This window comes from Candoia aspera, chromosome 2 (assembly GCF_035149785.1).
Source record: "Candoia aspera isolate rCanAsp1 chromosome 2, rCanAsp1.hap2, whole genome shotgun sequence".
Classification (NCBI taxonomy): Eukaryota; Metazoa; Chordata; class Lepidosauria; order Squamata; family Boidae; genus Candoia; species Candoia aspera.
Genome location: NC_086154.1, coordinates 208,387,595 through 208,406,756, shown reverse-complemented (window position 1 = coordinate 208,406,756; position 19,162 = coordinate 208,387,595). Strand labels below are relative to the sequence as shown.

Sequence of the window (19,162 nt, the reverse complement as noted above, 5' to 3'; positions counted from 1 at the left end):
TTTTATTGCTCTTAAATTCTTCAATTTCATCTACCAGATCCTGAAGGCAGATTTTAGATCTCATATTTTCCACAATGTCCTGGATGTCTTGCATAAAAGCACAATAAAAGACAGAAGAAATCTGCTTAAACTCCTGGTGAAAATCCGAAAAGATCTGTTTAAGATCCTCCATGTCTCATGCAGTAGGTTATGGCGCCCCTTAGGAGCTTAACCAGCAAAAATTGAAAGTTGGCAGCTTGTTTACAAGAAGTGAAAGTGAATGGAATGTTCTCAAGAGAAAGTGAACAGAAAACTGAAGGTTCAGATCAGCCGATTCAACATGTAGGAAAATGCTAATATCTTCAAATTTGACACAAAAATAGTAACAGGGAGGCAATTATTTAGTCTCAATCTTTGTTTCCTTTGGAAGGAAAACAAAATCCAACGCTTAAAAGATTTTTTTTAAATTAAGAAGTAAACCCAAAAATAATGTTAGGCACCAAGAGAGCTAGCTTCTCCTTGCTGTAGGAAGCCTCTCTTGGGATACATATACTTTTTTTAAAAAAAATTGGTCATTAAGAAATGGGGTGGCTGGACTTAGTGTCCCTTTAAGGCTACAGTGCTGCTTGAAAATGATGAAATCCCACGCCTCCCAGCTGACCTTACCAGGCAAATGTGAAGCTCAATTTGCAATTTTCTGGCTACAATCAGCTGTTTGGAAGACAGATGGCATGATTCCAGGAATTCTCCTTAACCTGGAGAACATTTGGGGGCTTCAGGAAGACCTGCCTGAGCCTGAAAAAAGTCATCACGCTGTCAGTTCTGCCCACCAAGCCAGTGGGCACAGCTGTTCAGTCCGCCATTCCTACCAGAAGCCCAGAATATTTAATTGTTTTGATCACATATGCAAAACATTTCACTAGAGAAGAATAAGATTCTTATTTTAAATCTAGAGTTCTCTTTCTAACTTTGCAAATGCAATGTATTTTTTTTAAACTCATCCTTCTCCAGAACATATTTCATGATGCTTTTACAAGCTGAAGGGCCCAGGAACATTTCAAAGACATATTGCACATTTTCTTGAAATGAAATTGCATGCGTGCATGATGCATCTGTACAGATCATAAAGGAAGACCTGAAAGATGAGATCAATCCACAGCTGTGTCTGTTTATGTGAAGATAGTGTTGGCTTGTTTTCTGAGTGGAAATATGAGAATGGCAATGACAGAAATGAAAATGTTGCCCCAGTTAGAAGTATAAGAGGAGAAAGGGATATGGAGAATATGCCAGGTAAAGAAGAGGAATACACAGATAATTAAAACCCATGAGTTCATTCGAAAGTGAAAATGGAATCTGCAGTACTCACACAGTATCGCCACAACTTCCTGCTATGTTACCAGCATAGAGAGGTGTTAGCAGTACACATTCTCATTATATGTCTGGAAGTTTTCAATCACATTTCCCTTCAGCTACAATCACTTGCCATACATCCCTGGTAATCCCTCTTATTTAGCTACTCTTTTCCTTTTCCCACCCATATTTCACTGATTACTTTGCCTAGAAGGCTAGTTGTATCTTCTAGTTTTATTTTGGCTTCAGTTTAGCTATGGGGAGATACACTACCATCTGGCTCCTTCCAACCAAAAGATACCTACATGTATTTCCCCTTCAGATTCATAACAGTGATAAAGAAATCTTACATCTATGCAATATCAGCTAGCTGAATTGTTCTGAGTATTCACTGGACTTCTACAGACTTGTTCTATGTAAATATTTCACTAAGACTTATCCAGGAAACATTTTATAGATAAGATCATTCACACTCCTAACCTGAATTCTTCTTAGTTAGGGAACTCTATAAAACTCTTTATAAAAAAAGGGCCAATTTAAAAAGCCAAATAGTTGCTTGGCTACAAATACTATTAAGCTCAGCTTTTGAATGAGTTCTATAAATGAGAAGCATAGGCTTGGTGGATAATTTTTAACTAGAAAATGATAAGGGACCTTAACTTATTTATTATTAATTTACAAAGTGTTATATGACACCCTAATCCAAGATTCCATACATAAATCATACAATACAAAATGTCACAATTATTAAGACATTATGTAGTCACCATTAACATTCAGTAAAAGATTCTAACGCTGAATGTAGGAACAAGAGCACTCCCAAGCACAGGAATCTATACGTTGTATAGAACATACTTTATTATATCATAAATAGTAATGTAGTGGGGACATCTTAATCTGGGAAAGACAAGATGTTATGTAACATAGGGATAGCCATTGAGAAGGCCTGCTTCCAAACTCTACCCTCCCCCACCCCGCATTCCAGGTTGGTGAGAATTTCAGCATACCTGGTCAGCCTACATGCACAGGGCAGGCAGATTCCAGTTAGAAAGGACCCATGCCATAAAGGGCTTTATGTCATAACTAGCATTTTGAATCTTACACAGTGTAAGTGTTGCCCCACAGTGTAGAACAAGCTGTCACCCATCAGCAATTGGACTGCTACATTTGGAACCAACTACAGTTTCCAATTAATCTTTAAGGACAGCCCAAACAGAATGCATTGCAACAATCAAAACATGACTCAATAAAGGCATTATTAACTGTGCAAGATGGTATTGCTTTAAAGGAAGCTGCAACTGGCATGCCAACTGGTTCTCTTGCCCCCTGGCCTCCACCTAATGTTACTAGTTCTTATATACCCATTCCCATGAGTGCTTTTTCAACATGTGTTGAGATTGGCATTATCTTGTCTGGGAATGGCAGTTGCAACACATCTGGACAGCAGACGTAGGGGCAAGCTTATGTAGAGGTTCTCTTTTGCTACGCTTTTGCTTCCATCATATAGTTTGGGGAAAGATAGTCCCCTTGTCACCTCTGGTGCAGTAAGCTTTCCTTACCTTCATTTGATTTTGTAGTTGCTGTATACTTGAGATAACAGCCACAAATTAGAAAGGCAGTATTGTGTACTATCCTATTGTGGATAGTCTTAAACAAGCAGCAGTCAGATTCAGATACTGACTAGAAATGTAGATGATCTGAGAATTATAGTATAGCATATTGTGGAAAAGTTCACGTTTTCCTGCGAGATCACGCTCATATCCTTGGGTACTATCTGATTTGCCAGTTGTGTCCCTTCTAAAATATCAGAACCTTACATGATAAATTTATTACTGAAATGTGTTCTGTCCTGGGTGTTCTCCATTGACAATTGTACTAGAAAAAGTCATCAACGATTTTGGTGGTACTCCTGTGGTTTCCATTGCATTCCAGTGTGGGCCTTTCCACTTTTATCCATCTGTTAAATAGAATACTTTAAATGTCATGATAGTACAAAGGGAAAATAACTCTTTAACTCTGCTGCATTATTCAATACTGCAAATATTACAGAACTTTTCACACTATTTGTATTCCTTTTACTGTGCTTTGGTGGCCAAAATGATTTGTGGATAATTTAATTGTATTATTGCCGGTTAATGGTGCTCTTGCCATTGTTTCCTATAGAAACAAAACAAAACAGTACAAATATGGATGGGAGGTGTTGATTGCCAGGAGTGACTCACACAAACATACAATTTTATGAAGAATTTGGGGGCAAGGGTTGAGTAATTGAAGCATAATAATGCCAAATATGGAACTTCAGTGAGAAAGTATGCTTTAGGGCCATCTTTTCTAGATGACTTCAAGCCTATTTGATTCCACATATCTGAGTAACAAGTTTGAACCATTCAAAAGTCACACTATAGTGAAATACTATGAATCGGTAATGCAGAGTTGTTCCTTGTAGTGTATATAAGTTGACATTAAATGTGTGGATTGATTGGAGAGGAAACAACCAAAACCATTATTCCTGGCAGACAGGATAGGTCTCATTTCAAAAGGCAGAATGTCCAGAAACAAATGCAAATCTTAAGGAAGTTTAAGGCAAGCATTTGCCTTAAATTATGTGTTTGAAGGCATTGTCATCAATAGATTACATAGTCAGAATAAGTTCTTAGCAATTTTTATAAGCATTCAGATACCACAAGCTATTCATCAGTGTATATATGTATGCATATGCGTGTGCATGTGTGTGTGAGAGGGGGGGAGGGAGGGAGGGAGGGAAAGAGGAAATAGAAACTGTTAATAAATAGAAATTATATATTTTGAGCCTCATCTCCCATCAGTCCCAGCCCCCGTGGTCAGTGGTAGAATTATGGGATTTCTAATTCTGGGAAATTAGAACCAGTTTCCTTATCCCAGTTCTATTATTTCCATCAATAGGATTTTTAAGATATAAGAACAGTGGTACAGGGATCATATTTAAAAGTACCATAATAGTGTTGCATATATATTCTCCATCCATATTATAGTGGTGGACTAATTATTACAGGCTTTTCATATACTGAAATCTTTGTGGAACGTTGAGAAAATTCTGAAAGCACACATAACTTTTGTAATTCAGCTGAAGTAGAAAATAGCCAAATTGTTTTCTTACTGGAATTTTATTATTATGTTTATTAATCTTAAATAGTTTTAAATGTTTGATTCAATGGCTCCTCTAGTATGATAATATTCAATTAGAAAATGTAAAACATGACCCATTCTCTTTTGTACTGTTTTCCATTGTATCCTCAGCACTTCGAGATGCCAGCAAACAGTCTATTAATAGTGATTGGAAGATAGAACATTCTGGAGCATTCAACATTGCTGGTACCACTGTCCACTATGTTAGGAGAGGTCTGTGGGAAAAAATTTCTGCCAAAGGTCCAACTACATCACCTTTACATTTATTGGTATAGTAGCATAGATAATTTATTTAAATGTATTCTATGCTTTAAGGTGAAATGTTTATGTCTAAATATATGTATTATTTTGCAATCAGTATGGTAACCAACATAGAATAACATAAGAATACAAAACAAATTATGCCAGATCAGAGAACAGGCCCATTTAGTCCAACATGTTATGGTTCCCATTAGGATAGCAGCTAGGCATTTCCTAATAGGAAACTGCAAACATAATATGAGCCCATTAGTAACTCATATCAGTATCAGAAGGCCTACATCCTTCAGGACTGGAGATAAAATTTGGCACCATGATAGTAAATTTTGGTATGCATCTTCTCTATGAAAATTCTCTCTTTAATTAGATAATATCTCAAGAATGTATATATTGCTCTAAAAATTTAGAAGGAGAAAAGGAGATACATACATAATCTGAACAATATGCTAATGATAAACTAAACTATATTTAAAATTAATACAGTGGAACTTTAATTTCTCCATAATTTCAAATGTGCTATAATTCTAGCAGTGCTAGTTCTGAGTGCTACTCAGAATATATGGGAAAGTTCTAGTTGTGCTCAGAGTACTGTACATGTAAAAGTGCAGAACATCAAATTCTCCATTCACCTCAGTTGAAAGAACCAATCTATACAAATAAACTTCTATAAGTGAATGCAAATCAACACACACACACAGTGTTTTGTATTTGTACATATCTGTACATATATGGAATTCATGGAATAATCATGGTATAGGGTGATGAACGCAACAGACATAAAGGCTGGCTACGATGATAGTATAGAGAGACTACAATTACCAAAATTCCCACCCAGCACAATTGTTGTCGACTGGCAGAATTCTCAGGGTGGGCTGACAGCCTGCCTGCCTGCCTGCCTTCCCCCTCCCCTCCCCTCCCCCCCCTCTCCTCCCCTCCCTTCATCTTTTGTGCTGTTAGAATGAACTGGAAATTTATTATTGTGTACAGGATGAAGTTTTACAACTGCCTTTTGAAAAAATTGCTACCACATGTAGACAAAAAAAATCAACAATATGTGTGGTGACCCTTTGTCAGTCTTGCAAGGAAGTCCAGATAAAAAGCACACCCAGAAATACTAGCTCTACTTTACTGTAGGGTTATATTAACAGAATCTTGCATGTCTGAAAGTACATTTTTCCCACATTGCCTTTACAGCCCAACAAATTAGGCCTCACCCACATTCCATTTCTGGACTATATTGCCACTTATTCAACCATTGCCTTGGCTGCGGCTTTTCCGCCTATCTCTCAAGGTCAATCCCACATACCATTACACTCTCTGATTCTTCCCTCATTTCAGAATAGCATCTCTCTTCTGTTAGTCAGAAGTCCCTTCCTTCCTTCCTTCCTTCCTTCCTTCCTTCCTTCCTTCCTTCCTTCCTTCCTTCCTTCCTTCCTTCCTTCCTTCCTTCCTTCCTTCCTTCCTTCCTTCCTTCCTTCCTTCCTTCCTTCCTTCCTTCCTTCCTTCCTTCCTTCCTATAAATGAAGTACCTTATGTTGATTAAGGCCAGACTTATTTTGTCTGCTGTAAGTTAGGATCTGGAGAGCAGAATTTCTTAGCTGTTCTATATGAGATTGTTTTAACTCTGTATGTTGGGCATTGATCTTGGAACATCTTAATCTATGCTTTTCTATAGACTCATGTTCCTTTTTGTTTACATGTCTGCTTTTTTTGTCATATCTAGACATGCAAATATTAATTACGTGTGTGTTACAGGTCCTACTTTTTCAAGATCAGAATTATGGGCTACACTATGAATATACTATTCCTTTAGATCCGGTTCCTGAGAATCAGAGCACAAAAGTATCTGAGCCTCTATTTATGTGGACCCACTCAGGTTGGGAAGACTGTAATGCTGTATGTGGAGGAGGTAATGATTATACATTTGTGGGTATAGGTACATATTTGTTGGTCTAATACTTAAAGAGGTGATGCTGCTGCCACCATATTGATTTTGTCATTAGGGCTACTAAGTCAGTCCAGTTGTCATGAAAAATCAGAATTGTTCAAAATATTTATATAAGAAGGGTAAGATAGCAAATATGGGAGACTAATACCTTTAAGATAGGGAAAGTCAGACTTGTTTTATTTTGCCATGGTGAGTCTCTGGCACTACCTGACAAAATGAGAAGGTATTCCAATTGACCAATTAAACTGTATTTTCATAAATGTTTATTCATATGGGACATGAACTGTCTCTGTCTGACAGGACAATGAGTAAAGAACACCCATTTCCTTTCCCAGGTAATGTCAGCTGATCACAGTGATTCTGATTTTGGTATACTCACAATGCTGTGAAGTTGTCTGGACATAATTACTTTGCTTTTTCTGTACATTGTGACTACTATCACTCATTTTGGCAAACTACTATTTTGAGAGGGTTTGTCAAAACATTTTTAAATTTCCATTGCTGCACTGAATGTGGTATACTGTCATGAGCACCATTGAGCTGAAGGCATCAGCACAATGGCACACATGACAATACCTAGGAAGCAGAGGAAGGGATTTAAAGATAAGCAAAGCACGCACAACAACAGACACAGACCCTGAGGAGAAGGGAACGACCCCGGCCGGATGAACCAGCCATTAGAACACAAAGGGGGAAGGAAGAACGACAAAGACAGGGCGGATCACGAGGCACACCTGAAGCTGTCAGCAGAACGCAACGGATATCGCCCAGCTGACAGCAATCACCGGCCGGAGAAAGAAAACGATCATGAGCGAAGCCCGGGGCACCAGCAGGGGCCCCGCGACCCCTCACCTACCAGCAAGGAAGCATGCAGGACTTGGGGGGATGACACAACCCAAGGTGGGGGGGGGGCGCTGACCGGCACGGGCTATTTAAACCCCGCACCGGCGCGCTCCCTTCACTCTCAGCTTTTTCTAGCTATGCACTATGCTGAAATAAACCTGAACCTGCTCTTCCTTGAATCAGTGTCTGTGTTTTACTCAGTAGTAGGCAGCGCATGACATATACTGGACTTATTCTAGATGTTTCTAATATCTACAACATAAACCCTAGCGAATTCTTCAATAAACTATTTTATATTGTTGCATAGATAAATATTTAGCAAAAGTATTCATTGTCATTCCAGTTTAGAATTTTGACTAATATAAAACCTGCTGTTGTTCCTAATTGTTTAGGAGACCTGATTTTTTTTTCCCTTCTGGGTTTTTTTTCTTTGTTTTTGCAAACTTTTAACATAACTTTTCTAAACTATCTTAAAAGTTATGTATAAAAATATGAAATCCTTACTAATTTATTTCAGCAATTCCAGGATGGGATTTGATATTTATCCTTAAGTGAAGACAAGAGAGGGAAAAGCACTGGAATTTATTCCAAGTTTAAATGGCTATTTCATATTCAAAATGATAATTTTGAATAATTTTATTCAGTGACCAAACCATTTTCATCAAAACACTGCAAACTTTGTTTTCCTTCTTGCCAGGTGAAAGAAAGACAACAGTATCCTGCACGAAGATTATGAATAAGCATATTAGTTTTGTGGATAACAAGAAATGCAAACATTTAACAAAACCAGAACCACAAATTCGAAGGTGCAATGAGCAGCCATGCCACACCAGGTGAGAGTGAGATTCATAATGAAGACTCAGACAGTGGACAGCTGAGATGGAATGAGTGGCTGTCCCTTTGGAAATAACTCATAGTTCTGGGATATCCTCTTTGATTCTGAGTGAATGATGGATACCTCAGTCTGAAAGATTGGGAAGTGACACATAGGAAGTGAAAATGGAGAGGGACTACATGTAACATTTGAAGTTCCAATTATAATTATCAGATCTTGACTATTAATCTCTTCTTTCTGTAATTTTACTGAACAAAAAGTATCCCCTTTGATATTATCTATCTAGTTATATGCAGTAGAACTTCAAGAATGATCTGGTTTCCAAAAGGATGCAGTTAATCAGTTAAACTATATATTTATAACAGTGATGATTAACAAAATAGACACATTAAGATTTTTAAAGCAATATATTTCAGCTTCCAACTTCTATATTGTTCTTTTATCAGAAGAAGAATAATGTAGATGATGAGAAATATAAGTAGTTAATTCAAATTACCTGAATCAGAGGAAAAAAAGACTAATAGTAATCAGTGATGGTTTACATAATGCTAAATTGGAGTCATTATCAGAGATAATGCTTGCATGTTTATGTTTGATAGCTTTGTAGGTTTTGGAGAAGTTAGCAAAGAATCACGAATAAAAATTAAACAGAGTGCTGTAAATACTAGTGCATAAAACCAAAGGAATAGTGTTAGGTTAAGATAATAGAAACTTGTATTCTGCATATCAAATAGCAGATAAAAGTATTTTTTAACTACGTGAACAGGCAAGGGAGGGGGTTAAATATCATATTCTTGTCTTCTTGTCCTGTTTTTCCCACAATTCTTCTTTGTTACCAGAATTTCACTTCTTCCAAGGGAACACACTTGATTCTTCTTACTGATATAAACAGCGCTAGTTTTAAAGGAGGACTGTGTAAAAGCATCAAACGTGATTTTGGTTTCTTCTCCTACTCTATGTATACGTAAGATTAAAAAATAGGATCTAACTGGATAAGATAATTAAATTTATATTTGTATTTCCCTTTGTTTCTAAAATATAGATAGCCAGAGAATTTTAACTCTACTTCCAGCTATGTTCCTGAAAAACTCCCACTTTTGAAGTTGGCATTTCCATCCATGGAAACCACCATTGGCACTAATAGATTATTTCCTAATAATGAAAATATCAGCTTCAAAGGAAGAAATTCAGAAGGAGAAGAAAAAGATAAATTTCATATTTCCTCCTGATATTATCTGCATTTTTAAAGTACAGGATAAATGCAGACATATATCTTTTCATGCTACAGATAGTTTCCAGTATTGTTTAGACTACGTGTCATAGACTGAAAATCTCACGGATTTCATTAGAGGTTCCCTCAAGGTAAGTGGGTATGGGATTTTAGACTTAAGTGCAATCTTATAATAATACAAATAAATCATTTCTACAACTTATGAAATATCACTAAACTTTGGCTTCTGTTTGACAGAAATAGAATTGTATAAAACATTCAGTGCCAAGAACTCGTAAGAAGAAGACTGTCATTTCACAAGTTAAAGGGCTGCTATATTAGTGGTCTTCAACAGGTATTTAGGAAAATTGAATCACCAAGTTCAATTAAAATGCATTTTAAAATCAAGCAGGACTAGAAAATATTTTGAAGAATGTTCTGGCTTGAAAATCTACCAAGATGCCAATTCATGATTTTTTCTCTTTTGTTTAGGTGGATGATGACTGACTGGACTTCGTGCTCAAGGACATGTGGGAAAGGGACACAGAATAGACAGGTAGCCTGTACTCAGCAACTGAGGAATGGAACCCTGATCAGAGCCCGAGAGAGAGACTGTCTTGGCCCCAAGCCCACTTCAACACAGCGCTGTGAAGGCCAGGACTGCATGACAGTGTGGGAAGCTGGTGTGTGGTCAGAGGTATAGTATAGGCATGGATTATTTATTTACTTATGTTGTAAAACAATTGTCATGAACTTAGAAATCATTTAAGCGTATTTGAGTAAAACAATATTCTATACCAAGTAAAATAATATACAGTAACAAGTATAACATAATACTTAAAATTGCAGGGCGAGTATAAAAAGCTTAATGTGGTGATGAAAAGTATTTATTGTCAGTATCAGTTGTGAATTCTTCAAAAGAGCATTCCTTTTGTGCATTTTGTTCCACTCAGTGCTTTTTGTTCCAGGTAGGGTTGCAGCTGGCATACCAGCCAAAGCTGGTAAAGGCCCTCCTGACCATGGATTCTACCTTCTCCCTGAGCAAGAGCTCTGAGTCCAGGAGGCTCCTCCAGTTTTTGCTCCTGCTCTCTCTGATGGCACAGTGCCATCAGATGATCCAATCCTGGAGTCGGAAGGGTTTTGAATTAATATCTACTCTGTCTTATCTGGGTTGGGTTTGAGCCTGTTTTTCCAGATCCAGACATTGAAAGCCACCAGGCATTCTCCCAGTAGGCCCAGGGTGATGATGTACAACTGGGTTTCATCAGCCTATTGATCATACCACACCTAAATTTATGGATTATTTCTCCCAGACCTTTTGTGTAAATGTTAAGCAGAATAGGGGAAACAACTACAAATGTCTTGGGGCACTCCACAACAAAGCATCCAAGGGCTTTCCCCCACTGCCACCACCACAACCAATTCTGCAGGGTTGGAATCACCATCACGAGGGTTGGGAATGTTCCTGACTCCCAACCCTTGCAAGAAGCTCAGAAGGATACTGTGGTCAGCTATAGGCAGAAAAAAGAAGCATGGGATACTTACTCATTTATTTGCTTGTTTGCTTGCAAAATTTATCTAACTGCCTAAAACCAGCCAGGGCCTATGTGACTTACAGAAATTAAGTGTTAAAAAGAAGATACAAATCAGGGCTGTGTATCAGCAGTTTAATACAGGTTTTGGGTGATATGGGTGAGAATTACGGGAGCTGCAGTTCCAACCGATCTGCTGTGTACCAGGTTGGGAGTGGCTGGTGTAAGCACTGGATCGTGTTTTCATCTCCCCGCAGTGCTCTGTAAAATGCGGCAAAGGCATACGGCATCGGACTGTAAGGTGCACCAATCCTCGGAAGAAATGTGTTTTGTCTACAAGACCCAGAGAATCAGAAGACTGTGAAGATTATTCCAAATGTTATGTCTGGAGAATGGGAGACTGGTCTAAGGTGCAATATGCTTTATGAAATTGTCAATACTAGACCTTGCCAAATACAGTGCAATGTATTTTTAGTGAAGGACAAAGCCTGAATAATGGAAGATAAAACAAAACACACAGATTACAATACTGATGTACTCTCAGATTCAGCCATGAAAACAATCTTAGATGTATATACCAGGGCTATGAAAGTCCTTCAAAAGGTGTTTCAAAACATGGGAGCACCCATAAAATATTTGTTTTCAAATAATTAAATCAGCTGCATCTTTTTCCAACCTTGCTAGCTGCTTCGGGAGCTGTTCCTCACATGTGAAATATCTCTTCCAAAGGATTTGCACAGCCCTAGCATAGACTTACTCTTTACCAATTACATTTGAAGCCTAATTTTCATAGCATCATTGCCCAAAATATTTAAAATAAAGAGTGCATCCTTATCAGGTGGAAAAAGAAAAAGAAAAAACAACTGTGGGATTTAAGTAGGTGGCAATACAGTCACCCTAGATGCAGTTAATTGTGTTTGTATATTCAAGTTTGAGGTGCAGTTCTATTTGAAAAATATGGGCAAAGCTCTAAATACAAATAACGTATCTGTAAACAAATATGGAGCAAATAGTTTTAAAATGTGCCTTTACTTTAAGAAAGACCTTCAAAGTAAAGTTATTCACTAGCTTCTACTCCATCATCTTGGGAGAAGAAATGCCCAAAGTGGTTGTCATCTTGCGTAATTTTTTTTTCTTCTGAATCAAGTTACAGATGTATACCTTGTACAGCCCTGTCTCTAATAACTTTAGGCATCCTTGCATTGTAGAATGAAAGGTTTTAGATGTTTTTGCCAAAATTTAGCTGGAAGAATTCAAAATCTTGCTGAAGAAATCTTTCCTGGATGCTGTTTTCTTGTGCCCAGATACCAGCTTCTACTCCATCATCTAGTTGACTGCACATTTGCTTATTTGCTTCGGATGGAACACATTTCTTGATGCTGTTTCATCTTTACGATTCATAATCCTGGCTTCTATTTATTATGTGATAAGAGAGAAAAAGTAGCTATTTATTGCAGTGGTTGAATGGTTGGCTATAGTAATAGCACATAACCCAAATAATTTTGAACCTCTATATCCTTCATGCTTCTTTAAGACCCCTTTAGCTCTGTCTCTCTCCAGACAAATGAAGTGGCATTAAAACACTGCAAACAAGGAGGCTTAATGTGATTCTACATATTACCACATAAAAACTGTGATGGTGCAGGATTTTAGCAATGATCAGGTGCATTCCCTAAACTGATTAAATAGTTTTAGTGTACTTCATTTTCTCAGGTTTTAAAATCCATTTTCTAACAGAGATAGCTGTGAAAGAGGCAGTGGTGAGCTGTTGTATATCATTATTGCCCTTGGTTCTACACAGTAAACTTCTGAATTATTTTAAATCTTAACTAGAGGATAGTACAATATAAGAAAATATAAATAATTATAATAAAAACAAAGATAGTAATTGATTTTAAAAAGATATAACCAGATTATTTTCCAACAAAACAAGAACAAAATAAAGCGAATTCTAAACGGAATTATTCGTTCTTCACTTTCAGTGAATGTATCAGTTTAATTCAAATTTAACATTGTTTTTGCAGATACGATAGCAAAGAAAGTAACAGTATATGTTTAGTTTCAACAGTACGTTCTCTACTTATCAGTGTGATTCCGCAGAACTGGGAGAAGACAAAATATAAAACGGTTGCCCTTGTTTAGCCTTGATTTCATCATGGTGAGACAGAATTTGAACCCAGTTCTGTGTATCAATCAGATTTTGTGTAAGCTTACCATTATTCAAAAAGAGGCTATGCGGAAGGCTTGAAATGAACAATTCTCAGTATCCTTCAAACTTGTATTCTCCCTGTCTTTCTTTCCAGCCTTTATTATAACCTTGTTCTTTGAGAGGTGTATTTTCTTATGTCCTTAAGCCTTAATCTATTTGAATAGATTACAATATTATAATTAGGTGTCTCAGATAAGCAAGGATCATAAACAAAAATAAATATGGAGGGATTGTAGTGGTTCCTGTCCCATAATTACTAGTGAGGGTGTCAATGAATTTTGCAGAATGAAACATTAATACAGTACATAAATCTTGCCACAGTTTCTAGAGAGTTATAGTTCTGAGCCTAAGAGTGCATGTACTTTACTGTTAAATGTATCAAATTGGGCAAAAATTGTGATCGCCTGCATTATTTTGCCTGTTTGCCTGGTTTTCGCAACTGGTTTCAGAACTAGTGTGTTTCAAAATGCAGTATTCAGAAATATAGGTAATTAAACTTGACATAAGGTAAAGGTAAAGGTTTCCCTTGACGTAAAGTCCAGTCGTGTCCGACTCTAGGGGGCGGTGCTCATCTCCGTTTCTAAGCCTTGGAGCCGGCGTTGTCATAGACACTTCCGGGTCATGTGGCCAGCATGACTCACGGAACGCCGTTACCTTCCCGCCGAAGCGGTACCTATTGATCTACTCACATTTGCATGTTTTCGAACTGCTTGGTGTGCAGGAGCTGGGACGAGCAACGGGAGCTCACCCCGCCGCGCGGTTTTGAACTGCCGACCTTCCGATCGACATAGCTGCCAATTATTTATCTCATCTAAACAAAATGCAAAATAAAAACTCATACCTTAGAAATATAATACAGATAAGCAGTACCGACAAGGTAATTAGCTGAGGGTTCCTCTTTTTTCAATTAGAAATTATTACCTTTTTAAATTCTGGAAATAGAAAATCACAGATCACATATCTAAGTAACATTATGGACTGATTCATAGTCAAAAAGATTATGTGAAATTCATGAGCTGGTTGAATTCAAACTACCACTGGCATCCATTTTATAATGCGGATGCTAATATGCAGCCCTGCTCCAGCAATTAGTTTATGTCATTTTTTCCAGACAAGATAAATGAGCAAATTACAGTATGTGTGACCTATTGGTGTAACCAAAAGAGCAAAAGCTGATGATTCATTTTATAAAACTAGTATAAATTGCTTCAGACAAAGGTTTCCTATAGAACAACTGAAACGTTTCAGTTAATTATGTTTGTGGTCCAAGAACATACAACAGTACACAAATCCAAAGAATATACACTACACTGGAGATAGTGGCTGGGGAATTCTGGGAGTCGAAGTCCACACATCTTCAAGTTGCCGTGGTTGAGAAACACTGCACTATACTAATAAACTAGACAACAATTTACAGTAAGAGGGAGGTAGATGACTTCCAAGAGCCATTGCTAATGACAGATATTTCGCCACTGTCTTAGAGGTATTAACAGATTGATCTACGTTATCATATCTGGACTGGAGGACTTAGATGCAAGGAAAGATATACATAAAATTTTATGTATATCTTTCCTGGCAACTAAGTCCTCCAGTTTTTTGCAGTCCAGATCAGATAGCCCTCCTGTTTTCAAATCCAGTTTCATACAGACCATCCTCTTGCTACACATACGTGTCTTCTTTTTCCCTACCCTTTACTAGTGAGGAAAGAGGGACAATCACCTTCATCCATTCCATTTGCTTTCTTCAGCATAATTATCAGAATGTTATATTAACCAACGATCAATATGCATGGCCTTGTCATGGAGGAGCGTCCAATGTTTTGGAAAAAATGGGGGCGTTGACATGCTCATCCCATGAACACTCAAAGAAAAATAAATTTAAATAAAAATAAAAATGACCACATAATAGCTCCAGTTTATCAACAAGCAGCGGATGAAGTGGCTTCCTACCATCTCATCTAGACATTTAGGGCTCTTATCTAAATGGGCATATTTGAAAACAAAGCAAGGCCAGATTTATCTCAAATTTTGTTTTAAACTAAAACTTTCAAGAGTATGGCACAGATCCTAGGAGGCACTCTGAGATTTCAGCCTTAGAGCACCCAAACTGATAGATTTTTCCCAGAAATCCTAGAATCACAGACTACAGAATTAGAAAAGATATTGGCTGGTCATGTTAAATACAACCACCCAGATAGGTTCCTTATCCATTAACATACTTGGCCATTCATTTATGTGCTTAAAAATGCATTGTGGCAAAATGCTGCAGGGAATAATTTTTTATGTTACCATTGCTTGGACAAAAATTACTAAAGAAATAAACTAATCCTAGTGTGTACAGATGGGGGAGCATTCTCCTCTTTCCTCCAATTCTTATATATACTCAAAATATGCTCTAGAGTCATGGAGAACCCAGAAAGCAATTCTGAGTAGCAGGAAACTACAAACACTACTCCCTCTTTTCTGTCACTGCTGATGGAATCACCACGGCTATCATCAGATTGCACTGTGCCAGTCCCTTTGACAGTGGTTGTGGTAGAAATGACAATCACATAGCTCCTCTATAGATCCGATTGTTAAATCTTTAAGATACAGGTAGTCCTTGTTTAGCTACCACAGTTGGGACTAGCAACTTAGTCATTAAGCGAAGCTGTCACTAAGTGAAACCACAACTGTGCTTACGATCTTAGTTCATTGCTTTATAGACCTGAGAAGGTCATAAATGCAAGGATTGGTCACAAAGTTACTTTTTCATCACTGTCATAACGGAGCAATTGCTAGATGAGGAAGTCACTAAATGAGGACTGCCTGAATGGGCACAAGCATATAACTCTGACCTCAAGTTCATTCCATGGTACTTTGCAAAACAAAACAAAAAAGAAAAAGAAAACAATCATGGTGATTTTATTGTTAAGTTCCAAAAAGTTACAGTTGTTCTAGACACAGTTGCAAAAGATTTAAAGAATTAATTTCAGTACCGCTGTTGCTATCCCTGCATATTTGAGAAATCATTTCTAGATTTATAACCCTCAAATAGGCTTCAAATATTCTAAGGTCATTTTAGAACAGCCTTTATATTTAGTAATATATTATAGCTATATTAGTACATCTGGTTGTGTAATAGCTTTCAAGTCCTGGTTTGTCTCCCAGGCTCTCTAAAAGCTAGCCAATATCACATGTCTTTCATTTTCCAAAGTATTCTGTAATTTTTTTTAAAAATGACATTGACTGATGGTAGTAATTGTATTCTGGCATAATGATCTAAGTGGAAATCATTGTGTGTAATTAGAGCAGATTTGTTTCCAGTCTTACAGAAAATTTTATTAATAAACTTGGTTCATGTCAGTTGAGAAAGAAGTATAAAAGTAGTTTTTTGCACATAAAAATCAGATATTCATTATTGTCTCAGATGTATTTATCTTCCTTTTTGTGAAAGAAGCCTTAAGTTAAATATAGAATAGTTCTATTTTTTATTTTGAAAAATGAAAATGTTGTAGTTAATTTCCAAGTTGTGGGCTTGGAAATTTAAATACTTATCAAGAGTATCAGATAAAGACTTAGAGTAGCAGGAATATTGTTTTTTGTATTATTGTAGAATAATTGAATTGGCTGGGATCTGCTGTAGGAAGATATTCTGTCTATACAACTTTTAAAAGTGGTTAGCCATCTAGCCAATTTTTATGGGCTCAGACTATAAGCAGGAATCAGACTGATTATGCTTGGATGGGAGATAACCGGGGAATTCCAAGGCTGTATGTTAGATTTTTTTTTTAATCCATTCAATCGTGTCCGGTTCTCGGAGACTGCCTGAGCAAGTCCCTGCAGTTTTGTTGACAAAGTTTTCAGAAGTGGTTTGCCATTGCCTCCTTCCTAGGCAGGGCTGCAACTAGGGTCTGTGTCACCCAGGCCAAACATGGATTCCACGCCCATTTTGGCGCCCTCCCCAGCGCTCATTTTGGCACCCCCCCAGCATGGCGCCCGGGTCACATACCCTGGTTCCCCCCCCCCAGTTGCGGCCCTGTTCCTAGGGCTGAGAGACAGTGATTGGCCCAAGATCACCCAGCTGGCTTCATGCCTGGAACTCATGGTCTCTTGGTTTCTAGCCTGGTGCCTTAACCACCACACCATACTGGCTCTCACATTAGAATAGGAAGTTGAAAAAACAACTCAGGAGTTAAGCATGATTCAAAGACTACTTGCTTTATTAGGTGATACTGTAGTCTCCATGGAAGGTAGTTAAGAAAAATTACTTTTTAGAAAATACTGAGACGGAGGATACATTGGTCAAGGCTGCAGAACATGTGGAAGGAGCTAAATTAATCAGAAAAATTGTATTCATAGAGATAGCATACCTTGTAAGGAATATATCTAACTGAATTTGAAAACTATGATAACCTTAATATTTATGGGGGGGAAGGAAAATTGATAGCAGAACTCCACATAGATAACTTTGAATTAAATTCATTATGTTAATAAAAATACCTGAAAAGCGGAAGGACGACGACTCATCTGCCTTCAATTTTTAAATTGTTGTGTCAGCCATTTTTATTTGACATCTCTGAAATAGGGACAAGCTGTGACCTTGGAGGAAAGATCTTCCTTTTAGAATAGAACTGAGGATAGATTTCCTTTGTTTTCAGTCAAGAAAATTTGTACAGAGTCAGAAAAATGATAATCAGAATGCAGAATGAACATGTTGCAGAGACTAGGTGGAGGTAAGGATTCTTAGCTTCCTATTAGACGAAACAGCGTTAAGAATCCATATGTGTTATGCATTCATGTAATGCAGAGAAATCCCTCTCCCCAGTCTGATCTGCAATGAATAATAACCACTGATCATCCTACTCAGTAAGTTTTAGGAGCCTGGGCAAACCAAATGTGCTTTTAAAAATCTATTCTGCTGTATAAAGCAGGTTCTTTTCTTTCCTTGTTTATGATTAAGGCACATCAATAACTTATAATTTTTAAGGTCCTGATCTAGTTGAGTTCAGGAGACCTCTGGTGGCATCCAACAAGACTTTATTTTTTTCCATATTCTTAGGTTCTCTGTTTCAGAATAGGCGATTTGCAGTTTGTAACTAGAGCAATCATTTGTTCTTGGAACAAATTGTCAAAACCTGTGTTGTTAACAGTGCTATAGATTTTCACTCACCACTGAAGATTTTTATGAAGCTCGGCAGTGATTGCAAATTATCTTAGCTGAAGAATACAGTTTAAATACTACTCTTTGGCAGGGAGAGCTTTTCCCTTAATTCTTACAGAGACCAGCTGGAAGAAGCTATGAGATTACAGAACTGTCCTCAGCCGTTGGTCTAAGCATTCTTACTTTTGTTTCAAAATATAGTCTCTGGAAAATTGAGCAAAGAAAGAATCTCAGGTAACATTTGAGAGTTCCAAGTTGAAATGTTTCATATCATCTCCACAATGATTTATGTACAGTAGATGAAAACTGAAATAGGTCATATTGCTTTTGCAACAACACAACAAAATCTGTATGTTTTTTTTTCATTGCTTTCTTTGTGCAATATTTATTTTTTGCATTCTTTGACAAGAATGCTGTGTTTGGATTGTTGCTTGGATAGGTTTACAATACCTTTAAGGTTGCGTGTCTCTAGAGATGCAGAGTAAAACCTTTATGTTTAATCGATTTTTTTCCAACCCAGATAGGGTAACTCTGGCCTATTAATTGTTTTGTCTCTATAATTGTTATTTGCTAATCAAGAACAGTTAAAAGCAATGTACATTAGATGTGTGTGGTTTTTACATGTGACAACATATTCTGATGGCAAACTCTGAATCTGAAATGATTTCCTGAACCATACATATTACCTACT

At 37.3% G+C, this 19,162-nt stretch overlaps 1 protein-coding gene across 1 annotated transcript in view; it reads left to right on the top strand.

Moving 5' to 3' along the window:
• The window catches only part of ADAMTS19 (ADAM metallopeptidase with thrombospondin type 1 motif 19), a 129,373-nt gene that overhangs the window by 105,785 nt on the left and 4,426 nt on the right, over positions 1-19,162 (top strand). The window contains exons 17-21 of the mRNA XM_063295261.1: positions 4,606-4,763; positions 6,508-6,661; positions 8,241-8,376; positions 10,081-10,285; positions 11,378-11,530. Of these exons, the coding sequence (XP_063151331.1) occupies positions 4,606-4,763; positions 6,508-6,661; positions 8,241-8,376; positions 10,081-10,285; positions 11,378-11,530 (806 nt within the window). The remainder of the gene's footprint in view (positions 1-4,605; positions 4,764-6,507; positions 6,662-8,240; positions 8,377-10,080; positions 10,286-11,377; positions 11,531-19,162) is intronic.